Genomic DNA, 23,881 nt, shown 5'->3' with positions numbered 1-23,881 from the left:
ATTCCCAGAGCATTTTTTTTTTCCAATATCACTTCTTTGGAATGCATCCCCTGAATTTTGTTCACCTATATATTCTAATCTCTTAACGAGATTCTAAGGGAATCCTAGGCAGGCATCAAGCTTTATTCTCTTTTGTCTTTTTCTATGTGCCTAAGTCGGTGCTAATGTATAGGAAGAGCTTGATATAAGTTGAATTATTAATTAACCTGTCATTCAAAGAACTCTGGAGGAAATGTCAAGAGTAAAACATCATAACCAACGTCCTTGATTGATGGTATGAATCTTGTTTTGGTCCAAGTTATTATATACCCTTTGTTTAAGCTGATAACCTTTAGAGAGCTCATGAAATACTTTCTTTTGTATTCCTTTTCTTTCTTTAAAGATTTTATTTATTTATTTTATTTGAGAGGGGGAGGGGCAGAGGGAGAGGAACAGAGAAAATCCCAAGAAGACACTGCACTGAGCACAGAGCCCAGCATGGGGTTCGATCTCATGACCCCGAGATCAGGACCCAAGCCAAAATCAAGTGTCTGGCACTTAACTGACTGAGCCACCCATGTTCCCTACTTTATTTTGGTATTCTTAAAAAACCTCTAGTTTCTCTAATTTCCATTGTGAATTTGTATTTTTAAATTTCCTCCCTATAAACATTAGACCTTGATTATTTTGTTGTTGTTGTTGTATAACCATTATAATTAGAAAATATTCTTCTATTTTTGTTCCTGTTTCTTCCCATACCCTACCATGGTTGGTAGCTGCTGAGAAATAATCAATTATTTGTTCTTTGTTTTTAATGATCAGGTATTATACTGGACAGATGACTCCAAAGAATCCATGATTAGGAAAATTAGAGTCAGTGGGAATGTCACAACCAAAAACATTACAGGGCTGAAAGCCAATACCATCTACTTTGCTTCCGTGAGAGCTTACAACACTGCTGGAGCAGGGCCCTCAAGCCCCCCAGTCAATGTTACCACCAAAAAGTCTCGTAAGTATGCATCCCACAGCAAGGACCAAGACTCATCTATAAATAGAAACATTCTTGCTCAATTTCTATTTCATTCCTCCCACCTCATCATTTTACTGATTGCTTTGTTTAGCTAGTTTGTCCTTTAAATATGGACAATTTTTGAAACTTTCTCATAATAATCAAAAGAAACCATTTGATCTTTTGGAAATTCCAAAAGAGAAAATATTCTGAGTATATAGATTAAAGACAGAAGAGTGTAATGTTTAAAAGCATAGGTTCTGATGCCCTCCCCTGACCTGAGTTCAAAACCTGACCTCTCATCCTTGGATTGTTGGGTGGTTATTTAAACTTTCAGGGTCTCAATAGCCTCACCTGGAAAATGAGAGAAAAATAGTACCTATTTCCTCACAGGGCTCTCTTCAAGAAGGAAAGACATAAAGAAAGTATCTAGTACATCCTTCATTGTTTTTTAAGATTTTATTTATTTATTTGTCAGAGAGAGAAAGAGAGAGCACAAGCAGGGGGGGAGTGGCACGCAGAGGAGAAGCAGGCTCCCTGCTGAGCAAGGAGCTGGATTCGGGACTTGATCCCAGTACCCTGGGATCATAACCATAAGCATCTGAAGGCAGATGCTTAACCACTGAGCCACCCAGGCATTCTAGTATATCCTTTAGAAAATGCTTAGTATTAGACTGTATTCTGAGGTGATCCTAGCACTGCCAGATGTCTAGATCTTTCTTTCTAGAATAGCTTATCATTGCAGTATACTTGGAAGTCCCTCAAATTTAAGAATTAACTCTTTTGCTTCTTTTTAACTCCCTTAATAGCCAGCCAGCTGTCTTTCACATAGGCAAGGCCTACTGAATAAAGGATGGATAGTGCATTGCTGCTGTGTTTGTCCTATGAGTGAGTCTGGCATCACTCAAATATTCTGTAATATGAAACACAGTGATCAAATATGATGTAGTAATAGCTGCCATATGTACTTTTTATGATTATATAATATTTGTATATTCCTTACATGTTATAGATGAACATAAATTATTTGTGCTCACAGGCTTTTAAAAACACATTCTTTGGTCTCTGAACCCTGATGGAAAAGAGGATTCAAATATAGTTGCTGAATTTTGAGAAACAGTTCAAACATTATATAGTTCAAATATAGTTGCTGAATTTTGAGGAAGACTAAATGGATACACAGGAAACGTATAGCTTGCTTTTCTTTTTTTTTAATTTTTTAAAAAGATTTTATTTATTTATTTGGCAGAGAGAGGCACAGTGAGAGAAGGAACACAAGCAGGGGGAGTGGGAGAGGGAGAAGCAGGCTTCCCACCAAGCAGGGAGCCTGATGCAGGGCTCGATCCCAGGACCCTGGGACCGTGACCTGAGCTGAAGGCAGACACTTAACGACTGAGCCACTCAGGCGCCCCCGTATAGCTTGCTTTTAAATGCAGTATTCTTTTCTCTCCTGTATATTGAAAAAGAATAAGTGCTGGAACATAGTTTGAAAATTAAGTGATATAAAGTTTTTTTCCCATATACATATATTTGTCCTATCCAAAAAGAACTTAGAAACCATCTCAGTTATTAAAGTTCTGATTATAGAATACATAGTCCACTTCTGTCCACATCAGCAGGCCAGCAGCCAAAGACCTGTGTTCTATTTCTGGATACATCTCTGACTCATGAACTGAAACAGAATAAGACATTCCATTTTTCCTTCTTTAATTTTCTTATCTACTAAGTAAAAATTCTCTCTGCCCTCACTCCTTTCCCAAATCATTGGTGAGGCACAAATGTGGTGCTGATTATAGGAGCACCTTGGAAAATACAAAGTTTCTTGCTAAGAAAAAAACAAAGAGATGAACAAAAAGCCTCTGGGATCAGTCCATTTCAAGGGTAGAGTAGGTGCGACCAACAATTCTTAACCCAGCTCTCTTCCATTCCACCCAGTTGGAAAGAAATTGGGTCATGAACAATCCTCAAGAACTGACTAGCTAGAAATATAGTTCTATTCCTCTTCCTGTTTTATCCCGTGCTGATCATTTCAATGAAGCCATTGCCATATGCTGGTAAGAATGGTTTGCTTCTGGAGTCCTGGAGTCTGGCCTCTTCCAACTAATCTGCAAATCTGGACGGAATTTCCAGTCATTCAGTGGTTTTAAGATTGTCCAGGAATTTCATTCTAGCTGACTGAGAGATGCCAAACTCACAGAACATCTTGTGTGTCATTCAGTTTCTATCTCAGGCAAAATCAAGGGTGATTAAAAACGTGTAAAGATAGCATTAAAAAAAACCTCACAGATTTGTATTGTGATAAATGGACAAACATGATAATGCAGTTGTTGAGGCAATGTTTAAGTCAGGTCATATTATATGTATTCCTATTGACCAGTTTAAGGTGGACTGAGACTTGAACAACAAACTACTTTAAAAAGACTGTGTATATCTTTAAAAACTTAAAAAATAATTTTTTTTGCAACCTGAATTTGCTAGTTTGATTGTCCGTACAACTTAAATCAACTGTGTATTAGTTTATGCTAACCTATCCTCCATGTTTAGGTAGAAAACTCATTTTTGACATGGTGATCTCAAGTTTGTCCAGTTGACCTACTTGAAGTACTTGATACTTCATGTGGGCTTAACTGAAATTTGGATTAAATGCCAAGAAGATTATTGGTAGTTTGAGTGTTAACACATGATCATCTTCATCAAAGAGTGTGGAACATATCCTTTGAAAACAGTTTGATTAACACGGAGTAATCTCCCCAAGATGTAATGTTAGAATATATCTGCTGAGAGAAAAATGAGATGAGAGTCAGAAAATTTAAAACGAAGTTTAGTTATTTTAAGAATTCACCTTCTTTCTTGATTAAATCAAACAAAAACCCTTATAATTCCTAATTTCTTTATGGCAAATTTGTTTCAATATTTCTTGAATTTGGCTTTTACCAATCTGTAGGCTTCAGTGTCATGATCAAAATAGCCAACAGGACTTGAGAAAAAGAAGTTCTACAAGTCTCCATCTCATCATATTTGAATACAAATTAAACCTCTAATTTCATTCTGTAACATTCTATAGCATTGACATTGTGAAAATGGGATACAAATTGTTTTAGATTCCTATTGTTGCTGTTCAGATTTCTACAACTTAGGGGTTTAAAGCAATTTGAATTTATTATCATACCTTTCTAGAGGTCAGAAGTCAGAAATGAGTTTCAGTGTTGGAAATTAAGGTGTTGGCATAGGCTGTGCTCCTTTTCGAGTGTCCAGAAAAACATGTGTTTCCTTGTGGTTTCTGGCTTTTAAAGACCACCTACACACCTTAGCTATGACCCCTTCCTCTGTTTTCAAGGCCAGCAGCTTAGCGTCTTCAAATCTGCCTGTGATTCCAATCCTCTGCTTCTGTCATCATATCTCCTCTGACTCTGGCCCTCCTGCCTCGGTCTTGTTTGCCCTTCTAAAGATCCTTAATTTAATCTCATCTGCACAGTCCCCTTTGCCATATAAAAAATTAGGAATTACAAGGGTTTTTATTTCTTTGATTTAGTCAAGAAAAGAGAGGGATGATTAAAAATACTAATCCCACAAGTTCTGGGGATTAGGATATGGAACTGTTTGAGGGAGGGGGCCTTATTCTGTTGACCACAGTTACAAAATACTGAGCATGTCTATATCCTAAGCCCTGTGTTAATTTTCCAATACATTATTTCATTTAATTCTTACAACAAATCAAGGAATTTCATATTTTAATTCCTAGATATAAGAAAACAAATGCTTAGAAATGTTCTTTGGGCATCTGTGAGACAGAGACACTATGAATATGGGTTCCCTGAATCTCTTCATCCCATGAACACTGTGCTAATTTATAATCTTCATCTCTAACCATCCAAATAGTCCCTCTCTCTCCAGACTCAAATCTTCAGTCCAAACCTCAAATGGTCTTCAGATTTTTCTTCATAAAATGGAATCATGCCCTATTCTTCCAAAATTTTATTGTCTACTCCACAGAACAAAAGCTAAGAGAATCTTTCCCCATCTGTGCCAAACTCCCTTTCTCTCCTTGTCCAGCCTTGGCAGCCCCAGACTTAGTGACCTACAGTTTAACATCCCCTTGTCTAACTTAATGTATTCTCTCAGTGTGTTGTGCCCCTGCCATACCTGTCAACAGTTACGTCTTTCCTACTGATCTGTAAGTTTCCCATATTTTCCCCTTTAATGTATTCACATTTTTCTGGGTGTTCCATGACTCTGGAACTGAGTCTGAGTCTGAGATAGTGTTGGAAAGAGAAAGGGACTCCTGAGTGAAAGAAGGTTGGCTGTGAGTCTCAGCTAAGCCAGGTACTACCTGTCTAGTAGTCTAGCAGTTCTAATTCCCCCATAACTCAGAACCCATTTTGTCATCTGAAAAACAGAAATGAGGATACTTTCCTCTGGAGTTTGTTCTGAGAACTAAAGGATATTATGAACACCAAGGTGCCCCAGAGGCTGCCATACAACGAGAGCTCAGTGCATGCTAACATGTATTTATACTTCTGTAGTGATTTCACTTTCTTTGCATTTCTTAAAACAGGAAAGCACTTTCTACTTTCTTTCTCTTTATAAATCATTGCAGAAATTTTCTTCAAGGGTCATGAAAGGACAACAAAGTGAAAATGAGGAATGGCTTTAATGAGACATTGAATATAGCTCTGATTCCAAATGCTATCCCTGGATCTAACTTTGATTTTCCATGTCCTTGAGATGACATCAGGATTACCTTGGAATAGTGGTGACAGCAGAAAACTCTGCATCCATCATATAGTCATACTGTCACTGTCTAGGTTTTCAGTCTGATACTTGATCATCCATTGTAAATTCCCAGAAAGCAAAGCTCACATTTACCAAAATATCTGCCTATTCTGATTGGGTAAGCTTAACAGAAGACAGAAACTTTTTTTGGAAATATGATGATTCAGTCGATCACTAAAGAAAATAGTGCCTCCCATGAGCTATGCATAGGTTAGTGCCTGATGGAGATTAAAACAGCCAAGATCTCTGACTTCAGGCAATTTCTCTTTTAGTGAAGAGGCAACTTAAAACAAAACAAAACAAAACAAAAATAAAATAATTATAGATTATGAAAGGTGGTACAAATAAATTAAGAAGCTGAGATATACATAAAAAGGAGGACCTATGAAGTGAAGGTATATATTTTGATATGACATAAAACATGAAAAGGAGCTAGTGGACAAAGGGATCTCCAGACAGAAAGAACAACATATGCAAAGCTTATGAAAACTTTGTTATTATTGTCATTGGTGATGTTGTTGCCCCCCCCTTTTTAAAAAAGTAATTATCAGTGATTTAACAGTATCACAGCTTAGTGAAAACGATCTATTTCCAAAAGACAACTGAGGGGCACTGCAAATGTATTGTGATCCACAGAGATATCACTTAAACAGAATTTAGACTTACAATCAAAGGGATAAAAATATTTACATCAATTCCAAGAAGAAAAGAAAAGAAAAAAAAAACACAGCAACAACACTACTTGTATAGAAAGAAATACTCAAGACGCAGCAACACAAAGTGTTTGTAAATTTTGGCTCAATTTGGCCCCTGTCATTGACTGACTAGTACTCTGTACTGGATTTTTCTTGCTGTAAATTTGCAATCAGTCCATATTTAGACATAAAGGAAGCATTAAGCTTTTATTTCATCTTGCACTTATGTTCTTTCTCTCTTGCCCAAATGTCAACCCCATGCTGTTACTTAGAAGTGTAACATAAGAAGTTGTTTTTGAATTGAGTTCACAGTGTGAACTACAGTTGAATATAAATGCCATCTACAGAAAAATTGATCACAGGGAAACCATTAGAGCTGTAGAGGGCTAGTTTAATGTTGCTCTGTCATTTGATTAATAGAAAATGATTTAGTCTTTGAAAATTGCCCAGAAAGATTTTAAAATTAGAAAAATGCTTGTTTGTTGAATTTACCATTGGCCAACTTGGTACAAACATCCATGGCATGTGTTTCATATTATCCATGTGACAGTGTTTTAGATGTTCAAGGTAATAGAAATCTCAATGTCATCATAGGTATTTGAAATCCAGTTTAATCAAGTACATTAAGCTCATGAAACCAGAACAGTTAATAGTGTTCGTATTAAGCAACTTTCTAAAGCAACTTTCAGAAAATTTTTATTTAAATACTAGACAAAAAGCATTGGCATTGGAGTCATCCTTATGGACAAAGATAAGAAAGATGATAGACTATAATAATTTCCCAGATAATTAACTAAAACCCTACCACTTTATCTGTCTTTCAAAAAGCATTTAAAGAACCCAAGAAGAGCAATATTATTAAGGGCAAATCTTAAATTTACCCTAATTATATTTAAGAAGTGGATCATTTGCAAACTTTGGAATTGTATTATTACTAACAAACCACTTTGAACACAATTGAAAAATTGATTATGTCATAAGACCACGTTGGAGAATTGTTACTCTCAGGAAGTAGAATTAGCAGTTACTGAGTTTTTTAGCATGTACCATTAACCAAGTGAGGAACCTTTCATATTTTAGTACAGATAAGCTAAAAATCTTAAAAACTAGGAGATTTTTGTCTCATTCCAAAGATGGAAAACCAGGCCTCCTGGAAGAGACTAGATACAGATTCACATCTCTCTGACTTTTAAGGCCAACTCTTTCCACCTCCCAGATAGCAAGAGAGTAAAGCATTTCATTCTAAGTGATCTGCGCCATTGGCCATTCATAACAAGAACTCATTCCTGATAGATCTCTTCTCATTTTATGTCAACAGAATACTTTACTTGTGCTTTGGTAGATGAAGAAACAAATACAAACATTTTGGTGTTGTGGCCATAGTCATAAACTCCTTGTCCACATAGTTGATAGAAGTCAGTTCTGTCTCCCAGCCTGGAGCTTCACCAGTGGATTCATAGTGTTGAAAATAGTGCTTTTACTTTAAATAAACAAACAAAATAGACACAGAAATAGATGAAAACTTCAGAGTCCATCACTGCCAGTGACATCAAAGGAGTAAATCTATATTTTCTCTGTATTGATTCTATGATGTCATTAATGTTAGTGCTTCTTTTTAAAGAACAGAGGTAAAAGAAATGTGCCACATGAGCATACTAGATATTAAAACTATGAAATCTTGTGAGAATTTTTATATTATCTCTTTTATAACTGAGAAAAAGATTAGAGAAGGCACTCTGGGATAGTTGAGGGGGAATAGTTACAAAACAATTATTGTTGACATCTAGTCCTTCAGAAATAAATACAGTGACAAACATGCATTGAGTGCTTACTAAGTGCAAAACTCTTGGGCCTTTAATTACGATTGGACTTATATTGTCAGGAAATGTCCTAAGGCATGTTTAATCCAATTGGCCTGTCTATCTTATAAATCATATGAGTTACTGTAGGTTTGGCCATGGCAATTGACCTTGATTATAGGAAAGCATAATGAATGGATTGGCCACATTGTGTCACCTATGTGTCTGCCCACAGCCCAGCACATAGTCAATATGACCTGAGAAAAACAGTCAGGACTCCTCATGGTTTCTCCTTAGCCATCTTATTGTAGTCATTTATTCAACATATATGATTGTATGTCTCTCATATGCCAACCCCTGTGCCAGTAGTTGGTAATACAGAGTTGGACAAGGCACATGACCTCAATAAACTTAAAGAAACACATGATCAAGAATAACTATAATTCTAAGTGACAAATCCATTATAAAATATGAACTGAGCCCCACTGGGAGAAGAGGGGGAAACATTTATCTCTTGGCCATGTCCCAGCTGAGGTGTAAGTAACTAGGTGAACAAGAATAATGTCCCTGTGGGTTTATGGTAACAGGGGAATATATGATAATGCAATGTCAGACACCCTGAGACTTTTCCAGTGACATATAAGAGAATAAATAGCAGTTGAGTCAAAACTCTAAAAGAAATCATTTCCACTTCCATCAGTGTTATAATGAGTTAAATATTATGCTCATTCAGCCTCACAAATTCAAATAAGATGCCAAAAACATCTTGCTGGGTAGTTTTATCTTTGCCTCTCCCTTCCAGCTGAATTATTTTTAATTGCTCCAGTTTTCTGAATCTCAAAAATAATCATGTGGACTCAAATCTTTGAGAAGCAGCATGTTGTCATGGAGGATCACCAGCTTGGAAATCAAGAGACTGGGGTTCTGTTGTGACTCAGTCACCCTTTAACTGCTAGCTTTTGGATAAGTGGCCTCCCAATCTGGACTCTAGTTTTCTCATGTGTAGAATTCTCCAGTTGGACTAGGTCCATTACCTTAGAGCCATCGTCCCTTTTACTTACCATCTTTCTCTGAGACAACGTTAATTTCAGGGAACTAAAAACTGCATTTTGGATTTAAAGTGAATGTCTTTTGGGATGATCACCCAGTTTGTAATGGTTTTCTTTTTTCTGGGTTCCCAACAGCTCTAAATTAAATTACATGCATTCTTCTCACTATCTAGCCACAGTTGATTAGGCTAAGATAAACATGGCCAAATTAAGTCAATCATCATCTTTCTCCTGGGACTTCTAGACTGGACTATCTCTGAACAGAGTAGGTTTCAAATGTCAGATATGGAGAACAGTCATGATTTCTGCCACATACACTGAGAATGACAAAGTAGTGGTCTATAGCAAGATGAGCATGCAGCAAACACTACTGTGGGAAACAGAAAGAACTTCTTGACTTTCTGACATTTTTATTTTGTCCTCTTAAAGCTCTGCTGCATTTTGCCAGGAGTTCTAAGAAATTCCCCAATAAGCTTCACAATCTCTTACTATTTTGCTTATCATATCTTGAGTTGATTGTGTTACTTAAAGTCAAAGAGACCCAACTAATATAAGATTAAAAAGGGAAAGACTACCAGGAATTAACACCTCTGTGTTGATATGTATAAAAGGTTTGCAACCTGAATTTGCTTGACATGCTCATTGACTGATGACCAAATGGAACACTAGATAACAGAGCCCTCCATCTATTTATGTATGGTAAAGTAAACAAACTCAACAGCAATGATTAATAAATTAATACTGGACATGCAACAAGACATTATTAATTCATAAATTTGTCACAAAGACAGTCCCAAATGACCAGAATTTAAATGAATTTGCTTATTCTGATTAGAATTAATATGATATTTCAGATGACACTGAAAACATTTTTGCTTCTTCTTTGATAATCATCCAGGACTTATTTTCCCTTTTCATGTTGATGGGTCAAAAGTAACCATGAGCTAATTAATATTCATTTGGATCTTTGATTTTCTCCTTAAAGCTCCAAGCCAACCACCAGCTAACATTGCCTGGAAGCTGACAAACTCTAAATTATGCCTGAACTGGGAGCACGTAAAAACAATGGAAAATGAGTCTGAAGTGTTGGGCTACAAGGTGAGTATTTTGTTTTTTTCTTTAATAATATCATTTAAGTTACTAAGGAACCAAGAATGTTACAACCAAATAAGAAACAAATTTGTGCATGTGGAAATACAGGAATCTTTTTAAAAATATTTGAAAAATACTTAGCATTGCTGCTTTCAAATTCTTCATTGAAAATTTTTATATTCTGAGGACAGTAACGTGTCATGGAACAACAAGAATAAAACTCAATAATACGCAACAATTTTTCTTCAAGTGACTCCCCTTGCCATCAAAATATGATGGTGTGTGTGTGGGTAGTAAGGTGAGATGAGAATGAAGTCCAAGAATATATTCAAGTAGAATTTCTAGAACTTAGGCTGCAGTAGGATGTGAGCTTTTAACAACATACAAAGAATCTAACAAGATTATAACCAAGTACCCAGAGCAAATTATTTCCATCAGTGGTAATGGACAACATCTCCTGGCAAATCCACATATTCAGACGTTTGAAACGGGCCCAAACTAACCAGTGACTTTTCACTGTGAGCTCCAAAGATAATAGCCTCAAGCCATTTAATTAGTAGAGATAAATCTATTCTCATTTCAGAAGCATTGGCCAAAGACAAAATCTTTTTTTTTAATGACTAAATTTAAGGAAAATGCACGGACTGGATACTCCCATTCAAGGAGTACAGCATTTATGATGATATGTCTCGTAGTGTTCCATGAGAGTGTCTGGACTTTAAAAAGAGTGACTTGTCCATTTAACTTGATTCACCATTTTATTCAGATTCTGTACCGGCAAAACAGACAGAGTAAAACACATATTTTGGAAACAAACAATACATCGGCTGAGCTTCTGGTTCCGTTTGAAGAAGACTACTTGATTGAAATAAGAACAGTTAGCGATGGCGGGGATGGAAGCAGCAGTGAGGAAATTAGAATTCCAAAAATGTCAAGTAAGCTGAATCACCATCGCTGTTGTAGATTTTGAATCTAGACAGTTGCAGCATGAGATCTAGGATCTCTGAAGGTTGGGTGAAAAAAATAAAAGGTCTATGTTTCCATTTACAGTTGTGAACAAGAGGTGATGAGTCAAGTTTTCTTTAAATAATCCCTCAAATTTGCAACATGCCTACATATTATAAACAGTTTTATGTTTCTTCATTTGAATCTCAAAAAGAAAAAAGGCAAAAGAAAACACACACAACTGTGTGTCTTTGGTGCAGAATTCAGTCTGTGGGCACAAAAATCAGAAAGTTTTTTTCTGGGTACTCATAGGCTTCTGGGAGCAGGGATAGAAAATTTATGAAACACATGTACTTGTACTTCTATTCCCATTTCTGTGGCAGGCATCACTAATCAATCATGACATGCATACTGAGCTGAGTCACAACTCTCAAATCCTCTCAATACAGTGTTCTAAGCAGGTAACAGATTTAGCACGTAATAATCCTTTATTATTTCTGCTTCGGAAGAATCACTTCCTCAACTGCCTGAGGTGGTAGCTGGGTGAAATCCTCAGCCACCACACACTGGCAAATCCTAATCTGCCCTTCGGTCAGACTTGGTCAGTTTAGGCATTTTTCTTGTTCATTTTTACATTTAAAACAGTTATCCTAGGACAGAAGGCTAACAACACTTCCTAAAATTAAATATAATGTAAGTGCAGCTAGTGTGTTAGCACACGTTATTAGAAGAGAAATGATAGTATGCACGAAAACTTAATCTAACAAGCAATTTTATTTTTTCTCAAGGTATTTTGTTTTGTTTTTATGTTTTGCAGGTTTGAGTTCCAGAGGAATTCCGGCCTTAGAACCTAGCATCTCCTCCCTGTCAGTTGTCATCATTTTTTACTGTTTTACAATTCAGCCACGTACACGATGAATAAAACCATAAGTCTTTGAGAATTTTTTGAAAGCAAATCATTCTGTAAATAAGCTCTCGAGCCCCCATCACAAAATACGTTATTGATACAGACTTGTTTGGAAAGGAAAAAACAAAAGTGTATATTATTAAGATCTTGTAAATATCTATAGTACATTAATAAAACAATTTTAAACATTTTTGAATTTTAAAGTTCACACATGATTACATACATTCAGAAAGTGCCAGATAATCTGTGGATTTGTAACTGCTATGGCTTTTAAGCAACTTCTATGGAAAATATAAATAGCTCCCCTTGATGACAATGATAAATATGAGATAGGTTACAGTTATCATAGAGAAGATGTATATTTTTACATGCTCCAGGCAATTTACTTCAGTATTAAAAATTTTCACCCTACTTGGAAATAAAATGTAATTATTTGTTTATAGTTGGGTTTCTTTAAAAATGTAAGCTATTCCAAGGGGTGATGATGTGCTTTTACCTCTAAATGAGGTGAGGCTGGGAAATATTTGTACCCAATAATATATGTATATACATGATGTTCTTTTCAACTCACTTTTCTAGGAGGAAAAATGGCAGGGAAAAGTGCTTTATGGCAAAGAAGGAGAAAAGGGAAATAAGCACCCATCTAAAACAATCTAACAACTCTGGTATATAATAGGCAATTTCTCACAGCAAAATTTAATTTTTTAAATCAATTTGGAATTCTCCTAAGGAAAAAGTTGCATGAACAAATCTCAGGTAATTATTACAAATTGTTAGCAATGCATGTGGCCTTGTTTCATACAATAAATAAATCTAGTAACAGAATTATTTAACCAAGTTTTTGACATTTTGGTCAATATATATATATATGTATATATATATATATGTATATATATATACATATATATATATAATCAATATATATATATAATCAATCTTCCCTGCAACTATAAAAATAATCCTACACTGTCCAAGACTTAAAAAGATGTTTGCGGGTCAACTCTTCTCCAAGGTGAACCTATTTCAGTCAGTAGTCCTACTTCTTGGAACTGCATTCTGGAAAAAGCAGTCCAAGAGAAGGTAAGGTTAATGAGTGGGCTAATGCCATTCCATGTGGCCATCCGTTTCCTTCACGAAGAGCCTTGAGGAGTTTGGCCTCCTGGCAGTCTGCCCTCACTCCCAGCCAATCAGACTTGAGTCCTGGGGAGCTAGGATTGAGAAATGGTCACACTAGTTTTGCCTTCTTCACATGGTGCGACCTCTTAATTATGTTGAAAATATTTGAATTATCCTCACAACCCTCAAATCACACAGTCCTCAAAATTGGATTTTGTCCTTTTCATTTCTAATGTATTTTAGAGCTGTTTAAAATACCCAGTGTAGTCAGTAGCAGATGGACAATGACTTTTCATAGTTCAGAATTTCTCCCTGCCTGAATAGTGTGTCAAGCATACAATACAAATTAATGAGCCTTATTCTCCTCCATGCCCTAAGATATGGTTGTGTTTTGATGGAGCAAAATAAATAAGCAATAGCAAATGCTGTTTGGCACACTCATGTTAACAGCTGCCTGTCCACGACACATCTGTATTGACCAGAAATACCAAGGCCACATGATCTTAATGGTTTTCTCAACTTGGTGAGAGACAAGATTTGTATCTTCCTCCTCAAAGCAGGTATTGAGAGTTAAATATACTATGAGATTTTTGTTTCCACTGATTAAGTGAATTAGATACATGGTCATATGTGTACAAGTCTGAAGAAGGCTAAGGCAGTTCTTATCAGTAACTCTTAAAGGTTTGAAGTTGTGCTTTCATTCATGATTGTTGGAGTATTAAAAGTATGCATTATTCAATATCTAATATTTATTTTTTATCAATCCATACTAATTTTTTTGGACTCTAACTTGGCATTAATATTAAATAGCATCTGCTTTGGCTCTTGACTGATTTGAATCTCTATTCTTAGTGAGTCTTGGACACATATTTTAACGTTTTTTACTGTATTTCCTTAAGTGCCCAGTAGACTATGAAAACAGATCCTGCCTATGTTTATGTCAAAATCCAAATAAGTTACAAGAAAAATGAGTTGTTCACCTACTCTGGACACTAAATGGGACTAAAGAATGGAACCAATGATGATTCCATCAGTCCATTTCAGGAAGATATTCTGTGTGATGTATGTACTTGCCTGGTATTTAGGAAAGATTTCTAGTGGTTCCCTTTATTGACCGAGTATATTGCTGTTAAAAACTGTTTTAAGGATGATAACTTATTTCCGTCCTTCTTACAGGAAGGAGAAAAAATGTGGTTGCACCCGGAAACAGCTTAAGGGGGAAAAGGGAATAATAAGCATTAGGAGACTTGACACAGCAGATTTATGACCCTATAAAGCCATGGGCTGCCAGGTAACGTTAACTTCAAATCAGCTCCATGTCCTCTCTTCTCCTATTCTTTACACTAAAATCCTCCCAGGCCAGTGTCCCTTTTCTAACTGTACACCAGAAGGTGGTCAATAAGAGAACATACCTGCTGTGTTTAACAGCAAATACAAACAGTGAAAGATGATCTGGAATCTACTTGGATTTCAAATGTGGTAAAATAATCATTCTCTCCCATAAGTGAATCTACTCTTTATAAGCCTCTAGATCTTATCAGGCTAGACTCTTTGAGATGTTAACTTTTAAACACTCCCCATATGCCATAATTATTATATTATTTGCTGTAGAATTACATATTTAATTCAATAGAATTCAAGAATTTGGTCATCACATCACTGTTGAACTCAGTACTTGAATTAGGTTTCTCCTGAGAAACAGAACCAATAGGATGTGTGTTTGTGTACAGGAGTGTGTATACACAATTGCACACATGTATAAATATATATAAAAAGAGAGAGAAAGAGAGAGATTATAAGGAATTGATATGCAGTTATGGAGGCGAATAATTCCAGACCCAGGAGAGCCAATGGCATAGCTCCAGTCTGGATCTGGGAACCAGGAGAGCCTATGGTATAATTTTTGTTCTGAGTCTGACTATGAAAGGAGAGGAAGAATGTTCTAGCACGAAGACTGTGAGGCAGAAATAATTCTTCCATAGCCTTTTATTTTACTTAGGCCTTCAATGGATTGGATGAGGTCCAGTCACATTGGAAAGGGCAGTTTTCTTCATTCTGTCTACTGATTCAAACTCCTCCAGAAACTCCCTCATAAACATACCCAGAATATTAACCAAATATCTGGGCCCCCTGCAGCCCAGTCACGTTGACACATAAAATTAACCATTATGGTGTTGTTCTTCATGAGTTTAAATAATTCAATTCTATCCCCATCAACTTTTGAAATGGAATTATCAAAATATTCTTCTCAGTTTCTTCATCTGTAAAAATGAGATGTTGGATTACAAGATCTCTGAGTTCCTTTAAAACCCTGCAATTCTCTATCAAGCCGCAAAGTGGACTACTTTTAGTATGAGGCAGTGTTTCATTACCTTTCACGACACACACACACACTCTGTACAGCTTTTCCAATTTATTTCTATATTTTCACTAGCCTAAGTAATTGTGTTGAGCTTTCTTGAACTTTCTTTAACTCTGAGTTAATTGAATTTTCATTACTAAAACAATGGGTATATTAAGTACGCTTTTTCAAGCCACAAAGAACCCTCAGAAATTCTGACCCATCTCTACTCTCCACTGAGAATTGCTGGTGTGTTTCAGAGGTCCCCAAGTGCAAAGCTGTGATAAAATTTTCATTGTTCAGTGAAAAATGAGAAAAGTTCATACAGTGTGATGAGATTTTAATAATGAATAATTTGTGAGCTACTTAAGAGATTACGGCTTTCTTCTGCTTTTTGTGGTAAAATGTCCACTCTTTGATGACATGAAGTTGAGTATGAATACTGGTTTGCTTTACATGTCCAATTTTAAAATATTCTTACTTGGCAGAAAAAGAGTAGATTAGTTTATATAAATCAAGTATTCTTATTTAAAGCTTTTATCTTTAGAGAAAAATCCAAAGTTTGAAAATAACTGATGATTAGTTTATCTTTTTTTATACTTCTTTATCTCATTACCATCAAATTAGTGGGCTTGGCTTTGTTTATTGACTTCTAGTTTGTATGTCACAGTCTTACCCTGTATCCCTTGAATAGCAAGGTTCTGTGTTCTATGGAATTGTTTTTTATATACATAAACCTTAGGTCTAGGAAGTCTGGTCAACCTTTTATAACAAGCTATTAATAAATCAAGATAATAATGAAAAAAAGAATATCAAAACGCTGAATTTGTTCATTATTTTATTAATTAATTATTTTTCTTTTTTGAGAGAGAGAGTGCATGTAGATGCTCTCGAGCTGCTCAGGGTTGCGAGGGGGGAAGGGAGAGGGACACAGGGAGAGAGAGAATCTCAAGCAGGCTCCACGTTCCAGCGCAGAGACAGACTCAGGGCTCAGTCTCACAACCTTGAGATCATGACTTGGACCAAAATCAAGAGTCGGACACTTAACCAGTTGAGCTACCCAGGTGCCCCTCTTCAATATTTTAAAATTTAGAGGTTATTTGCTTTCTACTTTTCTATATAAACATTTCTTTTCTTTATGAAAATATATATAATAGCTGTTAGGATTTCTTTCATTTCTTTACATAGCAAATAATTTTTATAAAAAGGTAAATTTGTCTGCTCCATTATTTTTAATATTCTTCTTCTTGACAGCACTCAGTACAGTCCTGGGCAGAGAGAATGATGCTTACAACACATATTTTGCTTTCTGGACAGATTTATGCAGCCAACTGTTAGGACAATTTGTTTTCCCCCAGTTCCCTTAGGAAAATAAGTATTTTTTTTTTATAGCCTGACTAAAATAATAAGCTGGCCTAAACTCCAGATTTGGGTGGGCAAATAATATATTCTTGAAAGAAGTAATAAATAAAAATAAAATTCATTGAATATAATAGTTTTGAGAAAGCATCAGAATTATTTTCCTGTTTTAAAAAACATATACTTTACAATCTGGTTAGGCATGGCTTAGAAGATACTTACCTTGTCCAGAGAAAAGCTCAGGAGAAAAGCAAATTTGATGACTTTAAATAAAGGCAGTAAGGTGCAGCTCAATGAGAGAAAAAAGAAATCCTGATGTAATGATGTGTTTTGTTTCCCATCCCCATCAAAGACTAAGAGGTGTGCTGGATAAAATCTCGGCCAATTTGTCATTTATTCCTGGAACTCAGTGGTGTGTTGGGTAGGTACCCGTTCTTCAGTGGTGATTAATTAATGTTTGTAAATCACTTTGAAGATGGAAAGCACTTCATAAATTCTAGTGATTTCTATTATGATGATTTTTTCCCAGAAGTATATTGACTTTTTGCAATGGCTCTTTGAAAAAGCATGCATTAGTGACTGAGACCAGGTACCATGCCTAGAGGAAAACAGTAATTGGAAAGTTTGAAAGGTAATAATTTTGAGATACTGAAGTTTTAGTCAAATTCATAATAGCCTGCATGGATCGCATAATTTTCTTTCAAACAAAATAATCTACATCCATCCATGATGGAATTTTCAGCATGTGAAGTAAATGTCATAGCAACAGAATTTGTTTCTCAAATGATATTTACTCATAACAAACCTCAAGTATTCTGAAGGGCTTCAGATACTAACAATAATGAGTGTAGGCAACTTTTATTACCTTTAAGTGCAGTAGTTATAAAATCTCCCAACTTTGAGCAGATTAATTTCAGCCTATTTTCTGCTGACAGCAAAGCATAATTGAATATATTATAGGCCTTCTAAATCAGATCTTTTTCCTTATTTGTTTAAAAGTGAAAGTGTTGTCATCCTAAATTATTGTTATATTTAGACTTGCAAACTCATTTGGGGCTATTTTCATCCTTCTAAATTCTTAAGAGAGTATAAAAGTTTCTAAAGAGACTCTTAAGAGCAAAGCAGGGACATGGCTTAAATTATTTGGAGCAATGTTTGGAATCCCTTGGTATTTCAAGCTGGATGATTACTGAAGAATGCATTGTAACGAGTTAAAGACAATTTGAATTGCCTACAACCTGTTGCTGTTAATTGACAGGAGAGAAATTAATATTCAGGATGCCTGAGTGGCTCAGTCCATTTAGCGACTGCATTCAGCTCAGGTCATGATCCCAGGGTCCTGGGATCAAGCCCCACGTCGGGCTCCCTGCTCAGCAGGAGAGTCTGCTTCTCCCCCTCCCCCTGCTCATGCTCACTCTCTCACTCACTCTCTCTTTCAAATAAATAAATAAAATCTTAAAAAAAAGAAATTAATATTCACTCCATACCTGTTGATCCTGGATGTAGCTATCTGAAATTAATTTTCTGCACCAGAAAACTTCCTATGGTTTCTATTATTTCACATTGTCTTATGTCATATTATATATCATATATATTATTATTTTTATATATCATACCAATTATGTTATATATATATTATTTATCTCTTGTCTCATTTTTCTATAAAATGAGTTCCTGAAGAGCTGGACTCTATCTTTGTATTCCTTCTTGCATCCATCACACCCAGTGGAGTATCTGATATCTAATAGTTGCTCAAAATACAGATTTTGAATGAATAAACAACCAAAAAGAAGCATAAATGGCTGTGCATACATTGTTTGCATAAATTGATAGAATCTCGTTACCACTCCCACAAAAATGGCAAAGTTTACCTTAGTAATGTTGTCTTTTAGTAAAGCTTCTATATTACAATATTGTGTGGTGTATAATTTGATGTGATATATAATTGATGTAGCTCTGTCTTCATATAAAATATTTTTTTCAAATCTTCCAAAATTAAAACAAATTTTAAGGACAACATTTTTTAATCAAAAACACTACAGAATTATGTAAAACTTTCTCTTTCCAGTAAAAGATTTTTACTGAGCAAAATACTCAAAAGTTTGTCTGTAGAAACACGACTCAGAATTGTACAATCAAGCTAGGGAGCAACACCCATAGTGTCGAGAAGCCATTTGACTCATTCCAAGGTTTGTGTTGTAATTATTTTCCCTGTAGCCAAATTAACTAAAGGCTATACCCTTGACCATACACTATAATGAAATGTAATAATCTTGTCATGCTACAATATTAAATCCATATATTTAGCCAGGAGAGGTGTTTGTTTGTTTGTTTGTTTGTTTGTTTGTTTGTTTTGGCCAGGAGAGTACTTTTAGTTGGCAGATACAGCACAAAGTTATGATACTCTTTTCTTAGATGCCACTTGTAAGATTTAGATAGCTTTGTTCTGAATACCTGATGGATTTACTGGAAATTTCAGGGGAAAAAAATAATCCTTTGGCATTAAAGATGTTGCAAGCTTTCAACCCAAGACACAAGCCCCCCACACGGGTTAGATGTCATTAGTGTTCATTTGTTTGATAATTGAAATAGTTGTCAGTGTTCAGAAGTTAGTTTTCATGTGAATCCAGCTTTCCTTGGGTACTTCTGTATCTGCCTTCCTGCATGGCACTAACCTAGTGAGCTACTTACTGTTTTTGATGAAATGTAGTTAGTCCTGAAGAACACTACTTGTGGTTTTCAAATTAGGTAGTGGGGATGACGTCTTTCTGTTATCACTTTAATTATGTTAATTTCCAGTTTTATTCTGTTTTTGAAAGCTTAGTAATAAATATTGTCATTGCTTTTTATAGCATCTTACCTTATACTTATTTACATCATCTTCGCTCTCATGAACTATGAGTATTTAATGTAAGAAAAACTAATATTTATATAAAATGAAAATATAATTATAATTATATAATTGTATATATTAATTATATATAATTATTTATACATTTATTTATATTTTAATTATATTATATAATTATATATTTTTACATCTATATTTATGTTCATATTGAGGTTAGAAACATCATAATTACTCATCAAATAGATCTATATTTATAAGTTATCAAATCATTCAAGAAACATTTATTTATTGTTTACCATGTTCAATATATTGTGCTTGGCTCTACAAAAAGAAAAAAAAAGAGATATATTCGGGGGCAGGTGATAAACCAACCAACTCCCACCACCACCACCAAAAAAATAATAATCACCCCAATTACCACAAATTGTGGTAAATGCTAGGAGGAAATAAGGAAGGTGCTGTAATAGAGAACACAATGGGAGGCCAACCTTAGTGTGAGTGATCAGACACATCTCCTTAGAGAAATTTCCATTTACAGTGAGACCCAAAAAGGGAAGAGAAGTTGGACATGTAAAGAATGGGAGGAAAGGGTATTCCAGACAGAAAAGGAAAAAGAAAAAGCATTTGCAAATGCCTAAGAGGGAGGAAGAGCTCCAGGTGTTCTAATTTTTCCAAGAAGACCTGTACAGATGGAGAATGGAGCCAAAAAGGGAGTTTGCAGAGTTAAGCTGAAATCCAGTCCTCTTGGATTTTGCAGGTCATGAGGAAGAATTTGGATTTAAGTTTTGATTATGTATGTTTTAAGAAGATTGCTTTTGCTACTGTGTGGTAATTTTTTTTTCAGGAAGTCAAGAGTGGAACCAGAACTCTTCATAGCAGTCCATGTGATAGATAATAGTGGCTTAGATTAGGTTGGTATATATATCTCACTTCTTCTTTATCCATTCATCACCAGTTGATAAATTTTTTTTAAAGATTTTGTTTATTTGACAGAGAGAGACACAGCGAGAGAGGGAACACAAGCATGGGGGTGGGAAAGGGACAAGTAAGCTTCCCACAAAGCAGGGAGCCCAATGCAGGGCTCGATCCCAGGACCCTAGGATCATGACCTGAGCTGAAGGCAGACGCTTAATGACTGAGCCACCCAGGCACCCCCCAATTGATAATTCTTGACAAGTCTACAGGTATACATTGAAAAATATATATATATATAAATACAGGTATCCATTGATATATATATCTCACTTCATATATATATATATATATATATATATATATATATATATATATATATAATGGAATATTATCCAACCATAAAAAAGAATGAGATCTTGCCATGGAGCTAGAGAGTATAATGCTAAGTGAAATGTGTCAGTCAGAGAAAAACAAATACCATATGATTTCACTCATATGGTATTTAAGAATTCCACTCATATGTGGAATTTAAGAAGTAAAACAAATAAAGGGAAAAAATAAGAAAGAGAGAGACAAATCAAGAAACAGACTCTTTATAAAAAACAAACTGATGGTTACTAGGGGTGAAACAGGTGATGAGGATTAAGGAGTGCTCTTGTCATGATGAGCACAGGATGATGTATGGAAGTGTGGAATTACTAATACTGTACACATGAAACTAATATAACACTGTGTGTTAACTGGAATTAAAATAAAATTTTTAAAAAGTAGTATCAGATTGGATATAATAAAGGTAAGGAATGCCTTTAATTTTTTTTGTCATATTATCAGATGGAAAAGACTAAAGAAAGAGCACACCTAGGCATACAGAAGATAGGGAGATAACAAAGATTTAGGGGCATGGTAAGTTAGAAATGCCTATGAAAAATGTGAATGAAGATGTCAAAGGACCACATCACTGAAATTAGGGTCAAGAGATCTGGGTATCCCTCAGGGTTTCAGCTTCTTCATTAATGGGTTTTAGTGACCCTTAAGCTCTGAGGCAACTTTCAAAGTGACCTACTTCATTTTCTAAGTCTCAAATTTTTCTTCCTTATAATGTACTGTTATGTCTAGGATAATTCTAAGTAATTTGGTAGTACTCGAATGGTATAAATGATGAATAGTTGCTATTTTATAACAAGAACCCTAAACACTGCAAGATCCTGAGCCAACCATCAAATCAGGTAAATTCAGATTACCATCTTGACTTTACTAAGTTTAAAAATGTTTTTTACCCTTAAGATACTGGGAAGAAAAAGTTAACTACAATTCAAAATAATTGGAAAAGTCCATTTGCAGAATACTTTTGGGCAATTAAGATTGATTACTGATTGATTCAGAACAGGAAGATTCTTCCGGTTTAGCCAAATTCCAAAATGGGAAATAAAGAGAATGTCTACAGTTGTTTTTTGTTTTTTTGTTTTTTATTACTTTGACTTCATTTCAAAGAGAGTTCTCAAACTCTGAACTAGTAAGTTTTGGGTAACTACATGATTTGCTGTTCCCTGATATTTTATTTTGTTCCTGTAGACCTTTGCTTATGCTCTTCTTTTTTCTTGGAATGCCCTCCTTCCTTTTGACAGCGTCTTCAGTAACCAGCCCTAGTGCCAGTCACTGGCACAGAGTTCCCACTCCTTCTGAGACTGCGAATGCACTTTTCTCCTTCACTTATCCTTTGCGCTCCTCACATACATATCTGTCACAGCACTTGGCACTACATCTTTAACTGTTGGCTTACTTTCCATCTTCTTTCACATAATGGTGAACTAATTGAACACTGACTTTTCTGGCACTTAATGATTATGCTGAGCACATAGTAAGATTTCGAGAAATGTACAAGGAAGACAAGAAGGCAGGGAGGAAATGAAAAAAGTTTTATTTCTTTGTTTGCTTGTTAACAGGTCTGAGAGTATTTTGCCAGCTGTATATTTTAGCACAAGAATAATCTAAATACAAGAATTCAAAATTATAATATTAAATATTCTGTTTTGTCTGCAAAACATTTTTATAATATCTATAAAAAGAGTTTTTTGAAATAGGAAGAAAAAAGCCTATTATCAACATGAATCTTTTATTAGCTTATCTCAAGCAAGCTGATGGACAAACATTTTAAGATATCGTGTCAAGTGACAGTACATGAATTATTTTTTTTGAAATTTGTATATAACACAATTCTGTTGGCTTTGTGACAATTAAAGAAACAGTTCTTTTCTGTAAACTTACATTTCAAGGCAAAAAAAAATTGCACACTATTTCCTCCATTGTCCAGAAGATAAGTTAATATCCAAAGGTAAAATGATTTAGACATCCTTATCACCAAGATCAATGTTTAATTTGTTCTCCTAAATGGATTCTTCTTTCCCCTTTTGACCCGCTATACACTCTTGGCATTCAGCATGCCTAGAGAGTGAGGTGAGTTCTTGATGGGGGATAATTCTAGCTGTTTTCAAACTGTAGTCTCCAGACAGGATAAAATATGACACTTTCAAGGTATAGACAGTCACCAGCTTATGAATAAATTGTACTGTTCTAGGAAACCTGTCATTTGGTGAAGACATAATGCTCACTTTTTTTCATAGAACTATTGCTGGAAATGGTCCCTTCTGCAGCCCACTAAAGTCTTCATAATAAGTCGACATGATAGCATTGATGGTACTCAGGAATGAAATCTTAGGATGAAACCAGTTCTCTGAGAAAGTGCTTTTAGGATTCTTATTTGGCTTATGGAAAGCACATCTTCCTCCACCCATATCTGCAACTTCACAGTGGGAACAGGGACCCCATGACCTCCACACTTGGTATGGTATCTCTCATGGTATAGGACAGGTGCTCCAGTAAAAGAAGAGAGGAGAAGTAGAAACATAAGATCCAGGTTGTAGGAATTAAAGAACTGTAAGGAAAGAGCTTCCTATGAGTGAAATCTCTTTTATCAGAGAAACACCTTCTGCTATATACTGTTTTTTCCACTCTTCTCCAGAATTTTCCTACCTTATCTCTCTGTTATTTACC

At 35.3% G+C, this 23,881-nt stretch overlaps 1 protein-coding gene across 1 annotated transcript in view; it reads left to right on the top strand.

Moving 5' to 3' along the window:
- CNTN6 (contactin 6) overlaps positions 1–12,263 on the top strand; it is a 151,490-nt gene extending 139,227 nt beyond the window's left edge. The window contains 5 exon segments of the mRNA XM_028101740.2: positions 802–988; positions 10,290–10,402; positions 11,163–11,331; positions 12,159–12,219; positions 12,221–12,263. Coding sequence (XP_027957541.2) covers positions 802–988; positions 10,290–10,402; positions 11,163–11,331; positions 12,159–12,219; positions 12,221–12,263 — 573 coding nt within the window.
- The last annotated feature ends 11,618 nt before the right edge of the window (positions 12,264–23,881 follow it).

The sequence above is a fragment of the Eumetopias jubatus genome, unplaced genomic scaffold (genome assembly GCF_037043125.1).
Source record: "Eumetopias jubatus isolate StellerSeaLion01/CBP00866 unplaced genomic scaffold, mEumJub1_p1.0 scaffold_1, whole genome shotgun sequence".
In the NCBI taxonomy this organism is placed as follows: domain Eukaryota; kingdom Metazoa; phylum Chordata; class Mammalia; order Carnivora; family Otariidae; genus Eumetopias; species Eumetopias jubatus.
Note: the sequence above shows the minus strand (reverse complement) of the source record. Positions and strands in the feature narration are given on the sequence as shown.